Genomic DNA, 21,171 nt, shown 5'->3' with positions numbered 1-21,171 from the left:
AGAAATGGCCATGACCTTAATTTGACACCCTTTCTATGACAAATATAAGAATAACAGCCAGAGTTTTCCTTTGGCCCACAATTTTCCATTATCTCACACTATAGTCGACTTAAAACCTTTTCCTCAAGCTTTGAGTGGAAATCACTGATTAGGCAAACTGCTGATATGAGAGCAAAATTAGTCTGTTTACCATGTGGGAGCTTGCTAATTGCAAAGAGACAAGAGTTCCCACGCACACTCTCCTTTGTCTGTGAAATGCTGTCTTGGCCATGATGGGGGAGGGGGCACAGGCAGCGAGATCCCAGGCCTGGGCTGGATACGATAATCAAGCTAGTTTCTGGCGTTTGCTTTCCTCTTGTTGTTTTTCTTCCTGAGATGATTCATCAAGAAGCCTCCTTGGCCCTCCGTTGTGCAGTGCTATAAGCATCCAGTTAAAACCCAACTATGAAATCCAGTTAAAAGCAGACCATGAAAATGGACCTTCTGCAGAAAAGAGTTACATTCATTCACTTAGCAAACCTTATTTGAGCACCTGCTTTTTGCTGAGCATTGTAACTTAGTGCTGAGAGTAGACATAGATCTGATTCTTAACAAATTAGCAAAGAGAAAGTACCCTGTGCTCAACTAGGTCAAATGTATTGCAGAAAGCCTGCAGTAAGGAAGGCTAAAATTCTGAGCAGGTGCAGAGGAGTTTCCCAGTTTCCTAAACTTATGTTTAGGAAACTGGGAAACTGCCCAGGGAAGGTAATATTTGAGCTGGGTCTTAATGGTGAGTTTTGGAATTTGATCTGCAGAGGAGGGTATTTGAGATAGGAGAAGCAGATTGGGCTATAACAGAGAGAGATGAAAATGTGAACATTTCTCAGGAAAGGGCAGTGGTCCAGTTATGGTCATCGATCTATAAGGTATTAAATCTGCATGGGGATCTGAAAATGGTCTATTTCAATAACTTATTTTACAGTTGAGGATACTGAACACAGGAGAGCTGAACCTCTCCAAAGTCAGGAGCTCTAATCCACTCGGTCCCTTTGCACCAGCTGTCTGTGTGTATTTGTATCCTCCATTCTTTGGACATATTTACGCGATGGAGTTACTTACATCTCCTAGCAGTGTGCTTGGAGCTGGCTCTTTCCCCTTTGCCTAGTCTACAAATAGCATTCTCTTGGCTCTTGGCTCTTCCACCTTAAGCATGTCCATCAGTCCACCAGTCTATCAATCAAACATGTATATAGGAACTACTACATCTGGCACTCTAAATGCTCTTTATTTCTTTTGCTTTAGAACTACCCATTTCTTTGTGCTGCTCATTCTTAAAATGCATTCATTCTTGATTGACTTAAGATGTGAAAATCTTAGAATCTAATCTTCAATTGTTTCAGTGTGCCTAGAAGCAGAGCCATTTCAGTGCTAAAAAGACACTGGGCTTTATCTTAGTGTGCTGTTTATGTCTGTCCCAGTTTATGTATTTCCAAGACAACTATTTTTAGAACCCCCTGCTCAGCATCATTAGTTTGTGTTAATTAAGATGAGAATGTGAGGATTTATTTTTGAAAAACCCTTGCCACTTGCATAAGGAAGTCACCCATGTCTCCACTGGAACCTGGGAGCTCTGCTGCTACTCGCCTGCAGCTCAGGATGTTTGCCACAGCCCCACCTCCTCCTCCCCTGAGGTCCCCTGTGTCCTCAGCCTCACTCTCACTTAGCCCATTGCAGACTGTCCAGCTGCAGACCTGGCCTCTATTCTCAGCAGACCCTCAGTGGCATGGGTTGATTGCAGGCACAAAGATGTCAGAGCAAATAACTATGTCTGGGAGTTGTCGGGAAAACAGTCTGTGGAATAAATTGCACATGTTTCAAAGGGTGGGGGAAGGTTAGCAAGCAGGGTATCTTGACACAGAGAAAAAAAGTGTTGGAATTAATTCATAAACGTGTTGGATGGAAATTAGCAGATGAAGATTTGCACAGAGAAAGGAGACCGAGGAAGAGAGAAAAGGGAAAAGACAGATGGAGAGGGGGAGGGGAGGGAGAGGAAGAAATCGAGCAGAAGACACAGCTTTATTTCACAGTCTTGCTTTGCCCTCCGCTGAAGCAGTTGCTTGCCTTGTCTTTTGTCCCCCTCTTAACCTCACCATCCGCAACCCTTGCTCCTGGCCCCATTCCAAACTCCCACCACAACAGTTGTGCTTTTCACACGTGGGATTCTGGTTTCTTGATAAGGGGATTCTTTCTGTGCTAAAAGCACCAAACTTCTGGTATCCCATGGGGAGCAGAAAAGGACTGGAACTTTAGAGGGAGATCTTGCCTCCTTAGGCAAGGCATCTTGGGCTAGATAAATGAGATTAGACATAGAAGTCACTTATTTTAGCATCTGGTATGCTATATGTGTTCATTAAGTATTATGATGATGCTTATTATTAATAGCAGAGGTAGTAGTAGGAGATTTAAAATTCTCTCTCTGCTGTTTTTATACCTAGCAATTCAGTCTTTCTGATAAAAGGCCAAGAGGTGCAAACAGAGTATTTAAGCTCAGTTTTAGAGCCAAGATGGACCCGTTTTCCTATTTCCATTCCTCAATTGACGGTTGCAGTTTTGCCACAGAACAGTAAGTCTGTTGCATGATGTTCCATTCTGGAACAGAATACCAGCTATCACCCAGCTTCATGCTGAGAGAACAGTGGAGATCTCCAGGTGTGAGCTGGGACAGGGAGAGGTTCATGTTTCCCTCTATTATGACATTTGCCTTTCTCTTTCCAATTTCCTTTCCACATCCCCAGATGAAAGATAGCAGTTCTGAATCCAAGTTTGCACGTGGCCTTATTGTACACGGGTTCTGGACGTTTTCCAGAGCAGATCTAGACAAACTGATGCCAAGTGCACACTAATGACTTTTACCAAGGTTTTTTGGGCCTCTCTATACCCCATTTTCTTTCTATTTCTCTATGGCATCTAATCTCTTGCTTCTGTACCACCCTGATTAAGAGCCTCTTTCACTCATTTATGAAAAAGAACAACAAATGGCACTTTCTGTAAAATCCATTCATACCAGTTTGCTAACTCTTTCCAAGTGTTTTGCCATTTGAATCCTTTGAACTCTAACTGGGCTCTGTCTTTTGAGAAAAATAAGTTAGGCATTAGCTTGCACATGGTAAAAGTACTTGGGGAGAGGGTGGATGAGGCTTTATCATCCCCTTCCTTTTCTAGGATGTTACTGAAGGAATACTTGTTTTAATCCTTTTAGGAAGACTGCTTCAAATGGAAACTGAGATGTGTAATAGTTATTTCATGTATCAACTTCTTTCAGTCACAGTATCCAGGTATTAAGTCAAACATTATTCTAGATGTTTCTGTGAATGCATTTTTAAGATGAGATTGATGTTTAAATTAATAGACTTTGAGTAAAGAAGATTAATCTTCTAATGTGGGCGGGCCTCATCCAGTCAGTTGAAGTGCTTAATAGAAAGACTGACTTCCCCTAAAGAAGAGAGACTTCTGCCAGGAGACAGCCCTCAGATTCGATCTGTAGTACTAGCTCTTCTCTGAGTCTGCAGCCCGCCTGTCCACCCCACACACTTTGGACTTGTCAGCCTCCACAACTGCATGAGCTGATTCCTTAAAATCAATCTCAATAAATAAATAGATACAATATAGAGATATATTCTATTGAATTATAGAATTATGTTGGAGATATATATATATATCTTCTATTTACTATGTGTGTGTGTATATATATAGTATATACACATCCAGTAAAGCAACCCCAACCTCGAGCACTAGAGCAGGTGGGAGATGAGATAGACTTCTGGGATTACAGACAGAGAAAAAATTTGGCCCTAAGTTAAGAGGTGGAAGGAGGACATTATTAATAATGGAAAGCAGCTGTTTAGAGATAGATCCCACATATGTGTGTGATCGTGTTGATGTTTACAGGCTTGCAGAGTTTTAGACATTATCCAATCCAGCGTACAGCAAACATTCTTGACCAAAGCCACCAATAAAAATACATTTTTAAAATGTTACCAGAATATGAGTGCACATGTGAGAGTTTAGGAGTGTAGGCAAATAAATGAATAAAAGCTGGACTCTGTGATGTAATTACACTCTACGAGGCTTATTCTTTATGCCAAGTTGCCATATATCACAATGATTATGTAAATCACAGTCTGTGTTTCTGGTTATTATAATTATGTTTTATTAATTAGAATACTAATATCTGAAACCCATCCACATTGCTTGTTAGCTGTGTGGTACAGCCACATGTGTGAGCTTTTTACAATATAAATAATTCTGTGGTCTGACATCAGTAGTACACGGGCACAGGGATTTTGGAGAGATACAAATTGAACCACTCTTATTCTTGTTCTTTACCTCAAACTACATTTCTGCTAATAAAATCTTATCCAATCTCCAAATGACAGCAAATATCTTTGATTATTTAATACTTGGTATATGAATCTCAAACAGCTATAATATCTGTAAGATTGCAGGATATAGGGTGGAGATACCTAACTATGTTTATTATTAATTGAACGAATATTTATTGAAAGTGGGCTATATGTCAGGGACTGTTATGGGGTATTTTGACAGAGCAGTGAACTGAGAGAGGGGGCAGTAAAAGATTTAGTATCTTCTACTTTGAGTTTCTAGAAATGAGTAGGAATAACCTTTCTTTTCTCTGCTTTGGTTTCTTAACCTAATAATAGTAATACCTTCCTAACAGAGGTGTTCAAAGGATTACATTAAGTAGTATCTGTGAAGTATGTCTCCTAGGTTCTGGCCCATTGTAGCATGGTGGTGGTGGTGATGATTTGACTGTTAATAGTTTTTAAATGTTGGCTGGTTGGTCTGTTCCCTGAGTAAGACCGGAGGTGGAACTTGTGACCTGACACCACCATTCGAACATACTGTTCATCATTAGCCATGTACAAAATGCTGTGATGAACACAAGCAGGTCTATGACCCGTCCAGGTAACTCTGAGTCTCAGATACATACTTCAATATTCAGGTCTTTCACGCTGAAGAGAAAATAAAACAACACTACTCTTCCAGCTTCCTTCAGACCCATATCTCTGTCCAGCTAGAGTAGCACTTTCTCCTTCCTCATTCCTCCACTGCTGAGCTTGAAAGCCTGGACCACATTTGCTCTCTCCACTCCTCAGATTCCATCACCTCTTAGCTCCCCAACACCTAACTTTGGCTGGGGTCTCCCTGGTGAGAACCCACTTATGCCAAAATTGCCAGTCTTCCACCACACCAGACTAGAAGTGCAGTCGTCCACCCTTTCCGTTCCTGAATTCTCTAGTGTTTGACACTGCTAGCCACTCTCATCTTAACAGTCTCCTCCATGATCTTTATGAGGCTATTTGATCCCTGCTTTTCCATCTACATTTCTGGTCACTCTCAACAAGTCTTTATGAGTTCTTCCAGTCACCTCTTAAATGTTTGTGTTGCCCAGAATTTCTACTTACTGATGCTTTATCAGAGTCCGTCTCACTCTGCTCTTGTTGAGTGACTTCATTAGTGCTTAGGGCTTTAACTCCCATTCCTATAAGGATAATTTCAAAATGTATAACTGCAAAAAATTGTGTTTTTTTTGTCAGGCTCAAAACCTAAATATTCAAATGTCAACAGAAATCTCACTTGGGTGTTTCACCATCACTAATGTTAGGCATGTATCATTTATCACCCTTTACTCAGTTTTCACCGTTCTTACAACTTCTCTGTGATTTGTGATATCATTTATGAGTTGCCAACATCAGAAACCAAGGTACAGCCTAAATGCTAAACACAAAGTCTTTTAAAGAGCAATTAGGCATTGCTTCCTTTGGGCATCATTCTAACAACCTTTCTAGTTTAGATGGTCCAACTCTGAGATGCATCCTTGCATAGCCTTATCTTAAGTCTTCTCATGTTGTACTACACTTAATTTATTTGTCTTACAAGACTATAAACTCTTGGTGGGTGAGTAATATATATATATCACATTCTTTGTATCCTCAAGCCCAGCAAAGTTCTTATATATCTAATCAGTCCTGGTTAAAAAAAAAAATGATTGACTGAATTAGTCAACAGAATAAATGGACAGGGTAAGAAAGAGAAGTTTGGCAAATGAGATAAGATTGCAAGCAACCAAGATATCATATACAACACAAGTTCTAGTTTCTATCTAAGACTGAGAGAGATTAGATGCATTTTAGGAGAAAGGGGATAGAGCCCAGCTGAGGGAGCATCAGAGCACCTGCCTAACGGGCCTTCACTACATGCCGAGCCCTCTGCTGGGGATCTCACATACAGTTTGTTCAATTCTTCAAAGAAATAAAAGTAGAGTGTTGCTCAACTAACCAGTGAGGACACTTGGACTCAGAGAAGTCTGGTCCATTGCCTAAGCTCCCCAGTTCCCAGGTGGCAGGCCCAGATTTAGAGCCAGACAAGGCAACTCCTGATGACCACTCTCTTCTTCACCCTCGTCCCCTGGGTGGAATGACCCATTTTTCTTCCACCTGTCATAGTGGCAGCTCTAGTGAGACGCAGGAGCAGGGAGACAGTAATAACTTCTACTGAACATTTAAAAACACATTTTATGACTTGTAGCTCTCAATAGAATGTTTTTTGTTATTTGATTTATAGAACTATATGAGGTGTGACTTTTAAGTAATGAGGCTGATTTTATTGTGTGGCTTGAGGAAATTGGTCCCTTTATATGAGTCTCCAGCTTCTTTAGAAGAGGTGATTTAATGCAGTTGATGCCTTGTGATGTCCCAACATTGAGAAGTAGTGGGGGGGGGGTGCGCCCAGGAGGAAATGAGAGCATAGTAAGGGGATCCCATGTGGGGATGAGGTTGGATTCTCTGCTGTCAGCTTCACTTACTTTCTACATATTATAGATAGTACATATCAGTTTTCTCAAGCAGCAAATATTTGCTGGTATTTACTCTGTGCCAAGCTCCAGTCCACAGTCAAGGATTCGTGGATGAGCAAGACAAATACCCTGCTCTCAGGGACTTTGTAAATCTAATGGGGGAAAGACAGTTATGCTCAGGCACACACACACAGACACAGAAGAAAAGAGTAGGATAAGGGGGCTGATATTATATCAGCTGACTTCTTCCACTGTCAGTAACTAGATCACTGTCTAAGTCTTGGGAAACATCTGTATCTTTCACAATGCAAATCTTGTGTACCTTAGGCTTGTCTGTTGCTTGCTTATTTCAGGTTCTTGCTGTTGGTTTCCTTCATCCACTGGGATATTTTTGCAATGTCTGTTTTGGTTTGGTTTGGTCAATTTCAGTCATTTTGGTGTAGAGGAAAAGACAAATCGGATGTTCACTGTCGTCGGTAGCTGCCAGGTGTCAGGCTCTATACCAGGAGCTTTCGCATGGATCATCTGTCTTAATTCCCACCACAAGCTTGTGAAGAAGCTCTTTTGAACCATGTTTACAGATGAGAAGATGCAAACTCAGGGGTATAAGTAATGTGCCCAAGATCACAGAGCTTATAAGTGGCAGAGCTTAGATACAAAGCATGAATTTTAATTAATGCCCAGTATCAGTTCTTTTCACTTGTTGCAGCAGATGAGTCCTGTGTTAGAATGGACGTGATATGGTCTTTGATGGAAGAGGAAGAGATGAGGATTCAAGTGACCTGAATTTTGGCCTCAAGTGGGCAGCTGACTAGGAAAACCATTAGACATATACTTACCTCAGTTTGCAAGAGTACAAAGAGACACTGAGGATTGAAGCTCCTCCTTTCTACCCAGAACTGATCACGGAGGTAGCTATTCTACAGAGATTGCTTTGGATTATAGAGGATGGCACTTGTGTCTCACCCAAAGTATTGTGTTCTGACACTTGTTTCCATTTCTTGCATCTCCTGGAGCCTAAAAATCTCACCTCTTTGATCACTAGCCAACATTTCCAATTTACTGCACCCTCCAACTTCTTTGGACTGAGCTCCAATGACACCCCATCATTCCACCCCACTGGGTCCTCACTCATTTAGGTGGGCTTCTGTAATATAAATATGCATGATACACAGGCTTCTTACTTTACGTTTCCTCCTAATGTGCACGCACAGAGCAGCTGGGTACAATCTTCTCTCAGATAAACACAAGCTGTAAGTTTTCCCTATTTATGAACAACACGCACTCTGAAATTGTTTTTACAACTGGATACAAATTTCATCAGATAAATTCAGACATGTTTGTTGGGTTCCCCAACAAGACTCCCCGGTAGCCATCCTCATCTGGGCAATTTACCTCCATGATAAAATGAAACCTTATTAATAACCACTTTTGATCCCTAGGCAAATTCTAATTTTAAAATGGGCTTTTCTTTAATGTCAGAGACAGACCCATCTTGTTCCCCATGTCATATACATAAAAAACCTTCAGAGAAATTGGGAATTTGCCTGTCCTGTCCTGAACAGTGTATCAGTGCAAAGACCACTACAGAGAAGAAACCTGTGACATTGGGGGAGTCTGGCCTCTTTCTATAGGTGATAAGAATTAACATTGGCTGAGTACTAATGAAGCACCAGGAAGGAATCTGATTATGTGCAGTATCTCATTTAGCACTCACAAATACAGTACACAGTCATTACTATTATTGTTTCTATTTAGAGATGGGAAACTGAAGATTAGTTTCCTGAGGATTGTGAAAAGTCTCACAGAAGTAAGTTTCAGAGGTAGGATTCAAATGGACTCCACCGTCAATATTCTAGTCTTATTCACGACACTATAAAACAGGGGCTTTCCGTTGAACTTGATTATAGCTGGTAAGTTTCAGTAGACACCAGACTAAAATCTGGGTCACCTGACTTACACTAAGGGAAAGTGAACAGGATTTTCTCAAAAACATATTGATAACTTCATGGCCTCATTCCAAAACAATCTTAGAATCTACTTTCAAAAGCTGAGATGTGACCCAGCAGAGGAAATATATTGAGACAAAGTTTAAGATGAAGGGTCTATTGTAATTTGCAAACAAAGGCAGAGGGCCCTCTCAATCTGGAATGAGGGTTTAATGGATAACATGCCCCCTCCACACACACACAGAGCATAAGGAATGTCACCAACTTTTTGCAGCAGTGTGAATGTAGGTTCTAGATGCGATACTAGTCTTGTCCTCGATCCTCTACTGGAAAGACCCCTTTCTCCTGCTGTCAACCTGCCATCTCCATGTGACTGTCTCATAGAACCTTTTACTCATTCTTTCAGCCTGGACCTCTCTAACTCTATTCTTTACAGAGTCCTCCCTATCACAAGAAATAGTAACACCTAGTTACCAACCAAAACTTGGGAGTCATCCTGAATCCCTTTATTTTTCTTAAATCCCAGAATCCAAACTCTCAGGAAGTCCTAAACACTATACTTCCAAACTATGCCCCTTAACTTTCCACTTTTCTCCATCACCACTGCCACCGCCATCTCTTCTTCTTTGCTGTACTCCTGAAAACCTCCCTCCTTCTATTCTGTTTCCTTGCAAACCATTCTTCACACAACCAAAGTCATATTTTAAAACTTTAGCAGTCAGATCACGTCACCTTCCAGCTTTAATTTTTCCAAAGTCATTGCGCTGCACCGGATCCACTGCTGCATTTTCTATTACAAATTGCCCTAAAAACAATGTCTGTAGGTCCGAACTGATGCTCTGGTTTGTACGTAGGGTATTCACATCCTTTTGCTCATATCTGAAATGTCACAAGTTGTTATCACAGGGAAGTGAGAGTTACAATACATAATCATAATTTATGATTAGTAAATGCTTCCAGTATGCCAAGTTCTTTGGCAATGTGTTACATGCATTACCTCATTAATTGTCACCTTGTATTAATCATGTTTTAAAATTTTTTCTGTATGTTATGATGTTTTCTTGATAATTCTGGAGAGACTGCCCTTCTCAGGGCTGATTTCTAGACACAGCAACCAACGTACTTTCATATGCAAACCAGTAAGCGAGAGCCCACATCCCCAACCATCTCCTTTATCCAACTGGCACACAGCAAGCCAGTGTTTCCCCTGACATAACCCACCCCAGGGACCAGTACGGGACAACTGAAGAGCACTCCATACCCTGGAGCCCCCCAGAATTATTCAAACAACCCATCCTAAACCTGCTCAGGCTTGCCTCCCCGCCTCGCCCATTCTTCCCTGTGGAAACCACAAGAAAAGCTCTGGGTCCTGTTTTTCTCTCACTCCTACTTCTTCACCCACTCTGGTGCTGCCCCATGTGGCCCCGTTTGGCTTGTTGTGTCCCTCCTCTTAGGAATACTAAGTAATTAATAAACTATTCTTTCAAGGCAGCTGTCTCTATGCCTGCTGTCCTACCAGACCTTAAACAAAATCTTGGGCCATTTCAAGGCATGCCCGAGCCCTCTGAGAGAGCTGAAGTGGGCATTATTTAGCACCAGTTACACGGCTGAAGGGTTGAGGGGCCTGTGTCTGAAGAGACGGTCCAACTTCAGAACCAACGCTCTTAGTCAGTGCTCAAATTTGCCCTCCTAAAATATGACTTATATATGTCATGTCATATATCCCAGAGGGGTTTATGTGGGGTTCTTCCTATCACAGTACTCAGCCAAGCATTTCAGAGAAAACTTCTGATAATATAATACTTTAGTCTTTGTTCATTGTGAACCCCAGCTCTTGTTCTTTCCCATTACAGTTTGGTTTGGTCTTCCATTCTAGAAACGGATATATTGGTCTCTAGCAAGCCTTACTGGTGAATGATATCTCCCCCACAAAATCATAGACCGGCAGAGCATCTCAGAATATAAATGATTAGGTGTGATATGTATACAGAAGACCCAGGTACACTCAAATCTTAGGGAAAGATGTGTCTCATTAAAACTGCTGGGTGACCCCAAAATAAGTAGCTTGGCTCCTCTGTGAGACATTGGCCTATCCTCCTGACATAATTACACTTCTTAGCCCTACAGTCTAGGAGCTCAGGGGTGAGTGGTCAGCCTGATTCTGGGCTCTTCAAATTTCTGCTTTCTGGAAAGGAGCTGATAAATGTTTCAATATGTTAACACATATAAAACATATGTGGCCTGCCTAGTAAGAAGTATTCTTTCTTTCTGAGGTATGTTGAGCTACTTAAACATTTAGACCTACTAAGTATGTGGGCTACCATTTTATAAGGGGGGGCGCTGAGGCAGTATTTATTTATGCTCAGCCCCTCAAAACTGAGAGCAGGTAGTATATCTTTGGGTCCTTCAACAACTAGAGAGTTTAAAGCTTATTTTTGAGTTAGATTTCACTAACAATTTTTCAGACCCCAGCCTAATTTAACAAAAGGATTTGAAAAAGACTACAATAAAGCAAATGTATACAGCAACCATTAAGTTAGGATGCAAACGTATGAGCTATGCAGTAAGGGATGGCTTCCACTGGGGGAGTAGAAAAAAAGCCACATGACAAGCCCAAAGAAAAGTTTGGGCTCTGCAGTTAAGAATCCAAAGAAACTGGTGGGCTGGCCTTTAAGGATGCCTAATCACCAAGTCTCCCCGCAATACCATTACCTTGCCACTTCGTTTGTTAATCATAAAGCCACAGATGGAGTTTATGAAAGTCAACCTTAATACGTTGTAGGACCTCCATGTGTTTTTCCCACCTCTTCGGTTTTCACAGTAAGATACTTGGATAATAAGCGTGGAGCAGGAAGGGGAGGGCCTCTTTGGCATGCTGTGCGGTAAGAGGACAGATTGGCCAGACTGAGGGAGCGAGCAAGCCTAAGGGCCAGGCATGTTTCTGAGGCGAATCATCCGAGCAGAAAGCGTGCTCCGCCTTACTGCAAAGGCCCAGAGGAGTTCTGCGTTCGGCTGTGCCTTGGCCCAGCAGGGACCAGGCAGCAGAGCGGCGGACGCACACACAGTCCGCTCCCGGGAGTGGGAAACGCAGCTCGTCTCAGGGGTGGGGCTTGGCAACTTCTGCACCGGCTCCAGGGGGAAGGTGTGAGCGTCACTTTGCAATTTGCAGCTTCCCCAGAGCTCCCTCCCCGCCCACCCCTCTCGCTCCCCCGCCCGGTCCCCGCCCGCCACCCGCTGGAAGCGTGCGGGAGAGGCGCAGCCTTCCGTCGCCCGGCTCGGGTGTCGCAGGGAGCAGAGCCGGAGAGGTGCTGCCGCTCGCCATCCGGCTCGCCGGCCCGTGGCACCGGCGCGGCAGGGGTTAAGGTGGGCGCCCGCGCCCCGCGCCCGCCGGGAGGAGAGCGCAGCCCGCCGCCCGCGCGCGCCGGCACCGGAGCAAGTGGCGGTCAGCGGTGCAGTTGCTGCCATGACAACCCCGGCGGCCGGGGCCCGCGCCCGTCGGGGCCGCTCCCGGGAGGACGGCGGCGCGGAGGCCGGGGGCGGCCGCTGAGCGTGGCGTCGCGCGTCCCCGCGTCCCTTGCCGCGTCCCCGGAGGAGGCGGGGGCGCCGCCCCCAGCTCCGGTGCGCCCGGAGCCTGCGCCGGGCGGCGCTCCGCGGGCGGGCGAGCGCGGGCCGGGCTGGCCTCCAGTCGCCGCCCGGGCTGCCGGACGACGTCCGCGGACCGGAGGATCCTCGGGCTCGGACGGCTGCGGGTCCCCGCGCTGGAACTTTTTACCGCCTCTGGGTTCCAGATTCGAGACTTGGGCTGGTTTAAAATACATCTATCTACACATGTGTGTGATCTAATAAAACATTTCTCCTCTCCTTGAAGCAGCAGCTTTTTATGACATCTCCTTTATGTCAGAGACACTTGCCTTGCTTCTTTGGGTTATAAACTTTTGATGCCAGACCTCTGCAGAACGTGCCCATCTGAATCCTAAAGTAGCGTCTTGAAGAAAGAGGCAGAGAACGAGCAATCTGTGACCTTCATCCCTGCACCTACCTCCTTCCTCTCCCGGCTGCCTCCCTCCACCCCAGGGGAGCGTCAAGAAAGCTCTTTTTGGCTGCAGGAGGGGGCATCTGGTTCTGCGAGGCTGGAAAGCCGAGGCAGGATCTGAGGAAGAACCGTTAGACTCCGGAGAGCCCGGACTGCTTCTCCTTCCCCCCTGCCTCTGGCTCGCTCGCTCCCCGGGCTCCCCTCCAGCGCTCTCTGAGACCCGCTGGTGTGTGGGGCGGGGGACGAGGACCGCGCCGCTGCCGGAGTTCTGGGAAGTTGTGGCTGTCGAGGATGGGGGTCTGTGGGTCCCTGTTCCTGCCCTGGAAGTGCCTCGTGGTCGTGTCTCTCAGGCTGCTGTTCCTTGTACCCACAGGAGTGCCGGTGCGCAGCGGAGATGCCACCTTCCCCAAAGCTATGGACAACGTGACGGTCCGGCAGGGGGAGAGCGCCACCCTCAGGTAGGGAGCTGTACTTCAGCGGGGGCTGAGCCCTCTGGATGTGAGGGTCTGATTGCAGGGGGCCCGGGCGAGGAGGAGAGAGAGAACAGAAGGCTTGCGTGGGGACTGCAGCACGCGAAAGGGCCTTTTGCAGGCCGGAGAGGGGCCCACTTGTGTACTGTGGCAGCTAACGCCCATCCTCCTGGACAGGTTTGTCCTTTGCTCTGGCTTTTCTGGTCCACAATCTTGCAGTTGAACACTTAGGGCCATGCTGGGGACTCCAGGTGTCTATGAAGCCATGACATGGCTAGATTCACTTTTGCCTGAGCACCAGGATGGGAACATAAGAGCCCTAGAGTTGAAATACTGGGGGTGGGGGAGGGGGGCAGGGGACTGGTGGGCTGAAACTCACTGGTGGCTCTTTCACAGGCCTGAAGATATATTAGGAGGCAGGATAATCCTCTGGATGGGCAAGCTTTCTGCTGTCAGAGAGATCCCTAAAACGCAAGCTCTGGAATAGCCAGCGCTAGCCATGGCCCTTTATGGGTCTGCTCGAGAGTCAGCCATGTGCGTCAACCTGTGTGGTGCTCCAGGGGCCCCTATTATAAATTATGAGGGCAGTTTTATTTTTGCAGGCTCGGGCCAAGGAGAGGAAACATGTAGCTTTTATGCAAGGACATCACTGCTGTGCGAAAAGTACAATAGAAAGCTTTTTGTTTTACCTTAATGAGTTACAGAGAATCACTTACATGCTCCAGGCAGAGGGGTGGAGATTCTTGGAATATGAACCTTTAGGGACTGGGCCTGCTGCAGCAGAGACTTTAATAAAAATGCAGCCACCACTTTCCACCAGCTCAGCAGATATCATCTTTTATACCTTTAATGAGGCAGTTCTGGTCCTAGGAGACAGATTCAGGGACGTCCCAGCTTACTCTGGCTCACAGTGTACACAGGCTGAATGTGTTTGCCCTGCCTATGACTTTGATGGTTATAGTGAAAATAAAACACTCTGCCCCAGATTCTGCAGCCAAAAAGCCTGGCGTCCCTGAAGAACAAATGAAGGTAGGTTTTCCTGCCCTTTCCTTGGCTCCCGTTGTTGAATTCTCTCTGCATCTAGACAAGCCTTTCCCTGGGAAAGGAAAGAAACGCGTTGAGGCACTGGCTATTCTTTCCCAAGCCCAGGCACTGAGGTTGGCTTCTTGCCACCTTGGGTAATTCTTAGCTGCACCTTCTTTTGAGTTAGAGAACAGACCCCACACCGTGTCTGCTGGTGGTCAGGGGCCCTGGAGAAAAGGGGAAAAAAGGAGGAGAGAGACAGACCTCACCCCTTACCACAGGAAGCAAAACCCTCTAGGCCATGTGAGCTCCCCAAAGTCTGTCCCAGATTGGAGTGTGATATGCCTACTTCACTGTCTCAAAGACGTTCAGGAGTCCATTCCCTGAGAAGTGACTTGTGGATGCACATTTGCAGCAGACCAGTCAGCTCAAATATAGAGCAGCACCCAGGCTGCAGTGCGCATTAACCAGGGAAATGTGAGTAAATGTTAGTAGGTGTGAAGGGATGTTGACGCTGCCACATACCTCTTTATCTTCTAATCTACTCCTGCGGGAAGAAAGGCCCAACTTGAATAAGGCCTCACTTATGAACTTTGCAAAATCCTCTGTCCTCTTCCTGCCCCTGAAAGTTTAAACTGGAAACTTAAAAGATTCCTGCTTTGTTTTTCCTGATGCAGTAAGACTATTTCACCAGCAGAGGGCCAGCTTTGCTCGACCTTTTTTTTACTAGCTGCTGGCCTGTGTTCATGATCTTCAATTCTAGTGTTTAGCAGCTGGGTTTGGTAATGGGAATGGGAATTAAAAAAGGAAAAGCTGAATAGTTGCTTTTTGTTCTTGGTGGAGGGAAAAAGAAAACCCGTACATGTTCGAGTGTAACTGCTATCTGTACCTGTTTGCATGCTTTATTTTTTAAAAGAGAGCACGTCTCTTGTTGATTTTGCCTCTCATCTTCTGTATAATTTGTCCTGAAATAGAGAAATTCAGTACAGTGTACATGTTTTAATCTCCTTACATACTGTATTTTTTTTGCTTCTTGTTTTCTCTTTTATTACTTTCTTCCTTAATTTTTATCAGAGGCTTCTATTTTATAAGCTTTTGTCTATTACTCATTCTCTTCTCTTTTTTGTTTTGCCTTCATCACTTAACTCTTATTCTCTGATATTTTGAAATTTGTATTTCACTACTGTCCCAGTGTTTTTTAAAACAACATAAACAGCCCCTGTGGTTTCCTGGGGGTCCCAGCCTCTCTCTTTTGTTTTCCATACTCCTTTGGTTTACTGACTGAAAGCCGTTTGCCAGCTTCCGGCTTGATGGAAAACTTCTACATCAGCACTCAGAAGAGAGTCCCTGCTCTAGCCTCAGGAAGCCCACTGCCTCAGCCCTAGATGAGTGTATCGTGTTTCATTTCATGTTTGATTTTTTTTCCCTTAAGATACTGTAATTCTCAAGTATGGTCACTCTTTAGGCCCCTTAAAGGTGTTCCACTGGGAATTCAGTGTTTGGGAATTTACTGTTCTGAATGCATTAAATGTTCAGAATCTATTGGGAAAACATGGATGATTTCCATGCCCATCAGCCACAGAAATACTTTTCAAATGTGGCTGCCCTGGATCAGAGCGCCCCTAGCCTGTTTCTAAATCTTGAATGCTGCTGTGTAGAAGCCCAAATACCTGGTAGGAAAAGCAAAGGAATGGAGGCAGCTGGGTCCTCCTTATCTAGTGAGAAATTGCACGGCTTAGAGAAAGATGATTTCCTGGCTTGGAGATGCCAGTTTGTTGTGCTAGTTCTTTGAGGGACGTTAGGAAGTGACGTGCCAAAGGTGACACTCGGGTTTTGAATGTGGATGAAACTCATTTTATACAAGTGAGGCAATATTATCTTCCTCATAACTACTTACAGAGCTACTTGGAAAGTAAAAATAATTATTTGAATGTTGCATTATTTCACCTTCTTGGAAGGTGATTCTTGGAAGAGAGATGTTATGGAAAATGAAGGTGGTATTCACAAAGGCTGAATTATAGCTTTTATGAATCTGAGTTGAATTCATTATTGCAAATGGGCCCTCTTGGCCAGAATCATTTCATTACAATTATCCGCTGTTGGTTTAAAAATGTTCTGCGTCTTTCCATTAGATTAGAGATGACACGTATCTAGAAGTCTTGTGTCTGAATATGTGCCTGCCAGGAAAGGAGCCCAGGATGCTTGTGTGGTCCGCTGGTAGCTATTAATCCATTTTGGTTGCAGGCTGAGGGCCAGATGCACACTTGCTCATGGGCCTCAATCTCCTCTAAACCTGCTTTCGTTTCTCAGTGGGACCCATCATCTGTGCACATGAACCGTTTGAGGAGGTGTACGGAGGGTTGATGGATAGAGGGTGCACCTAGGGCTAGGATGGAGGTTGGAGTTGTTGCTATAACTGTTCCACTAAATGGGAAAAGTTTCCACCAACACACTGTTTGTTTTTGTGTGTGTGTGTTTATCTTTTTGTTGTTTTTAATATGGCAGGGTAGTCAATTTTGCTGATCTGCTATTATATGTAGTCTTTTCTAAAGTGTCCCTGCATTTTCATTTGGAGTTCTGTGCTAATCCATTCAGAACCAAGTACTTAAGGGTTAACTACTGCCAACGAATAATCTGAACAGCAGGATTTCACCCAAGCAACTGGGGCAGTCAGGCTCCCAAGGACAACATCCTATTGTTCGCCCAAGTGTTTTTCTGTATTTTGCACTCACCATTGGCAGCTTTTCTTTCTGTGTAAATTAGAAAATGCAGAGTAGCCACTAGGTTATTCTAAACAAGGGCACAACTCTTGCATTTCAGTGTTTAAGTTGCCTGAACTGAATAGGACGAGGGTAAGTGGAAAGTCTTGGCTCTGGGTCTGGGAAGATGCAGGCAAGTGCCGGTCTGCCGTAAGCATCCCTGAAGGGCAGTGTTGCCTTAGGCTGGTGTGACTGTGGATGCTTTTTAAACATCCCACTGCCAGACTCCCCAACCAGTAAAATTAAAACCTCTGGAGCTGGGCTTATGTGTGAGCATTTAAAACATCTCTCCCAGTATTTCTAATGTGGAGACAGACTGAGAACCACTGCTGTGAGGCCCTGTCCTGCCCCAGAGCATCTGAGCAGGGCTGGAATCCCAGGGCCATGCCCCACATACATGTCTCCTTGGCACTCAAGGTCTGCCTTATGCCCCAAAAAGAGCCCTGGCCTCAAAGACCTACAGACCTGAGTTTGATTTGTATCTGCACTCACCAACTACATGATTTTGAGCACTTCCTCTCAGATCTGTACACATGGGAATTGTATCTGCCCAGTCCGTGACCTCAGGTGTGATGAAGCATATGGCATTATTCTGTTAACCATAAAGCAACATATATATGCAGTTTGTTAACTGGTGCCAGTTGGGACTCCTCAGTAACAGCCTATATGATGTTCCACATCTCTTCCCGTTTCCTCTGCTCTACCTCCTTTCCCCCCCACCCCCACACACCTACACACCTTTAAAATATGCTACTCTCTTCCAAGGTTCACTCTTCATCCCGCTTTCTGCTTGTGATCAAGGATCACCCTCATCCGAGCTGTCCTAACACTCAGTGGAGATCTCTGTTCCAAGATGTACTCATTGCGGGCGTGACCTTCAGGTGCACCTTGGCCTGAGCTCCTGGAGGTTAGGAGCCATGTCTTACGTCCTGAGCATAGATGTGGTGGTGCATACTAAGGATTAAAAAAATACGTGTGGGTTGAATACTTTAATCCATTTTAATGGGACTCCGTCTCTTATAATGTATCATGACCTCTACAGCAAATGAAGTGCTTTATAGCTAAAGGGTTTCATTCTCTTCAAAATATGATGCTGGAACCTTCAGGCACAGCAGTTGGTTACGATGTGGGATGCCTGAGGGACTTTTGATTCTGCTTAAGTCACTTGCCAGAGGGGACAGTTAAATCCACTCATGGTCACAGTCTGATCGGAATCGTTGTGAAAGTCACCATCTCTGGGGGCGGGACAGGAGCTGAGAGGAATCTTCTTAGTAGCAGTAGAGTAATGCATTTGAAAGTGACGCTGTCTCTGCAGAGATCTGCCCTGCTGTAGAAGCAAAGCGATACACAGGACAAGGAGGCAGTAGGGGCAGACAGGCTGCCCGGTGATTCTGCCTGGGAAGGCGGTGTGTCAGGGCTAGAGCACGGCTGCAGGACCCAGCAGGCTTGAAGAGCAGGGCGGCGAGACTCGGACACTCCCTAATGTCACCGATCAGTAGGAACGCATCTGCCATCCCCAACACACCGCCCCCCATAATCACCCAAATGTTAAAGCTGCGGGTGGGACAGGAAGTTCTAAGCATTCAAAGTATCTGTTCTGTGGCTTCCTGAATTCCTCTGGAGAACTCAGCAGCTCTTATCAGGCCCTTTGGTTCATTTTTTTTGGCTCTTGGGTTCAGTTTAGTCCTGTGGCTCTCCTTTCCCTTCCTTCCAGCTTCTATAAAGGGACTGTGCCCTTGGCTTGATTGCTGTGCCACTACGTGGCTGGCTCTGAGGGACCTGGAGAGGACAGCAGCACAGGCCAGCGTGTGTTACAGATCTCATGGGGTCCAGCAGTGAGATGCAGCCAACAGGAGCCAAAAAGGTCTTATTTTACCTTCCCAAGAGAGGACTTTGAAAATGACTCATTAAGGGGAAGCAGTGTTCACAGCCAATGAGATAAGAGAGAATTATGGTCCAAGACATCTTCAGGGCTGGCAGAAATTTGCATTGCCTACTAAGTTAGAAACCAGTGTTATCTTCTCTCTCTCTCTCTTTTTTTATTTCTTTTTAATCCAGGCAAGACAACATCAGATTACTTCAGGTTTGCTTGTTTGTTTATTATTTTCCCTGAAGAAAGATACTTCTGCTGCTGATGGGTCTAGTGGAGTGGAGAGAAAGTTGGTGTGGAGTGGGTTGGGGGAAATGATACTCTCCTAGAGTTTCTTGTATCTCTTTTAAGACGTGAAAACTGAAGCTTTCAGGGCTTACTCTGCCTTGATCTGTGTGTCATTTCCTTGGTAGGGAAGTGTCTGAGACTTATGTCACTCTCCCTGTGGGATCATACCATATACCCTTTAATAAAATTCTCAAGGGGGGCTTTTAAAACAAAAAAGCTTTCTTACCCATTATGTAATATGTGTTAGATGCCAGGCCAATTACTTGTTTCATGCAATTTTCAGAATATTAAGACTCTCTGTTATAGTCTTAGAGATTGAGGTTTAGAAAAGTTAGGTCGCTTGCCTTTGTTCACATTGTTATGTGTCAACATCTGGATTTGCTCCTGGAAGACCTTTGTTCTTCTCTGTGTTACAGGAACACAGCCCAGGTATAGAGAACAGAGAAAGTTTCTGTGTGCCCCACGCAGTACAAACCAAAGCACCCTTTCTGTTCCCCGGCACTGTATTTGACCAAGGGTCAGAGAGTGTGCATTTCCCTTGAGGGCTGTCTGTCTGCTGTCCTGCTGTGAGCAGTCTCGTTTTGTTTTCTGGAGCTTAAGTCCCTCACCTGAACAATAGTACATGTTGCTTTATCTTCTCAGGGCTGGAAATAATGCTGCAAAAAGTGCAAACACTGAGAGCCGCCTGAGGGCTGAGTGTACTGACAAGACATAACCCGTGGCTTCACTTTGCACCTGTCCTCAGTGCTGTCCTTTCCTGTTACATGACCTCCTACAGTGCCCACAGTATCTCTAAGGACACTGCAACCAACACAAAGTGGGCAGGTGACCTGTTGATAACCCACCAATGATAAAGCATTTCCATGACAACTGAGGAGATGAGTATCTGTATGGTGGTGGAGAATGAAGAGAAGTAATATTTTAAAGCATTTTTATGTCATTTCATAATCCCCTTTCCTTATTGTTATATTCATATTTTAATTTAAACCATTAAAGCTGTGAAGACAGAGAATCATAGGCCTTGTACTCACCTTGCCACTGACTCATACCCTAGAGAACCACCTGACCCCTCGTGGCCTCCTCTTCCCTGCAGACGGCACATTTTGCTTAAATCAAAGAGATGCTGAAGGATGTGACCTGGCTTCCCATAAAACCACTGATCAATAAAATGTTTAAAAATTGGTTTTGAATATTAAACATTTTCAGTGGGTCTGAAAATTTATGGTATCCCGATTAACCAAGTCCCCACTGAATAATAGGAACAAAGAATGTTTTAAGTGGCTGTTAAGTTTTCTGGCTAGCCCACAGAAGATAATTTAACTCATAATTATCCAAAATGCTATAGACTAGCAGTGAAGAATAATATAGAAAACAATGTTGTTGTAGAAGTAATTACACAAAAGAGAAAAAAATGAGTATTATAATTTTCTGCTTATCTTGAATGCCAATGCTGAAGAAATATAGGCATAATTAGAGGGAGATATTATGGAAACATTTTCTCCAAGATATTCCTGTGTATTTTTTAAAGTTTTGGAGTTTGTGTTATTGTTTCTTTTGTGCCAAATTCAATTTAAAGGTGTATATCTTTGGTTTTATTTGATTCAAGTATGTATATGCATTTGCCACTTCTCTGATGATTGGGTACATTTTCATCAACACTGATGAAGAAAGAGGATAGAAAAGAAAATGAAAGACAAAGATAGAAAGAGGACTCGGAGTAGGGGAGAGATTTTCGCTAGCTGTCTATGAACAGTTGAAGGAGGACTAAGGAGCTTAAGAGGAGGGGAAGGGGCCTGTGTGTGGCACAAAAGAGCCTGAAGTGGGATCGCTGAATCACCAGAGGCAGAGCAGGGAAGGAAGGGAGTGCAGACAAGAATTACTGTTCCCCACCAGCTGAGTGTGTGGTGTGTGAGGGTCTCCACC

General features: G+C 44.6%; 1 protein-coding gene across 9 annotated transcripts in view; it reads left to right on the top strand.

Annotated features, from left to right (window-relative positions):
- Positions 1 to 21,171, top strand: part of OPCML (opioid binding protein/cell adhesion molecule like) — a 1,020,836-nt gene that overhangs the window by 529,994 nt on the left and 469,671 nt on the right. For 4 of the 9 annotated variants that reach the window (XM_036930244.2, XM_036930241.2, XM_036930243.2 and 1 more), the window contains exon 1: positions 12,644 to 13,296. In XM_036930244.2, coding sequence (XP_036786139.1) covers positions 13,130 to 13,296 — 167 coding nt within the window. In that variant the 5' untranslated portion in view covers positions 12,644 to 13,129. The other 5 variants (XM_036930242.2, XM_036930248.2, XM_057490889.1 and 2 more) reach the window with 4 other exon arrangements.

Source organism: Manis pentadactyla, chromosome 13, assembly GCF_030020395.1.
Source record: "Manis pentadactyla isolate mManPen7 chromosome 13, mManPen7.hap1, whole genome shotgun sequence".
Taxonomy (NCBI): domain Eukaryota; kingdom Metazoa; phylum Chordata; class Mammalia; order Pholidota; family Manidae; genus Manis; species Manis pentadactyla.
This window is presented reverse-complemented; position numbering and strand designations above follow the sequence as displayed.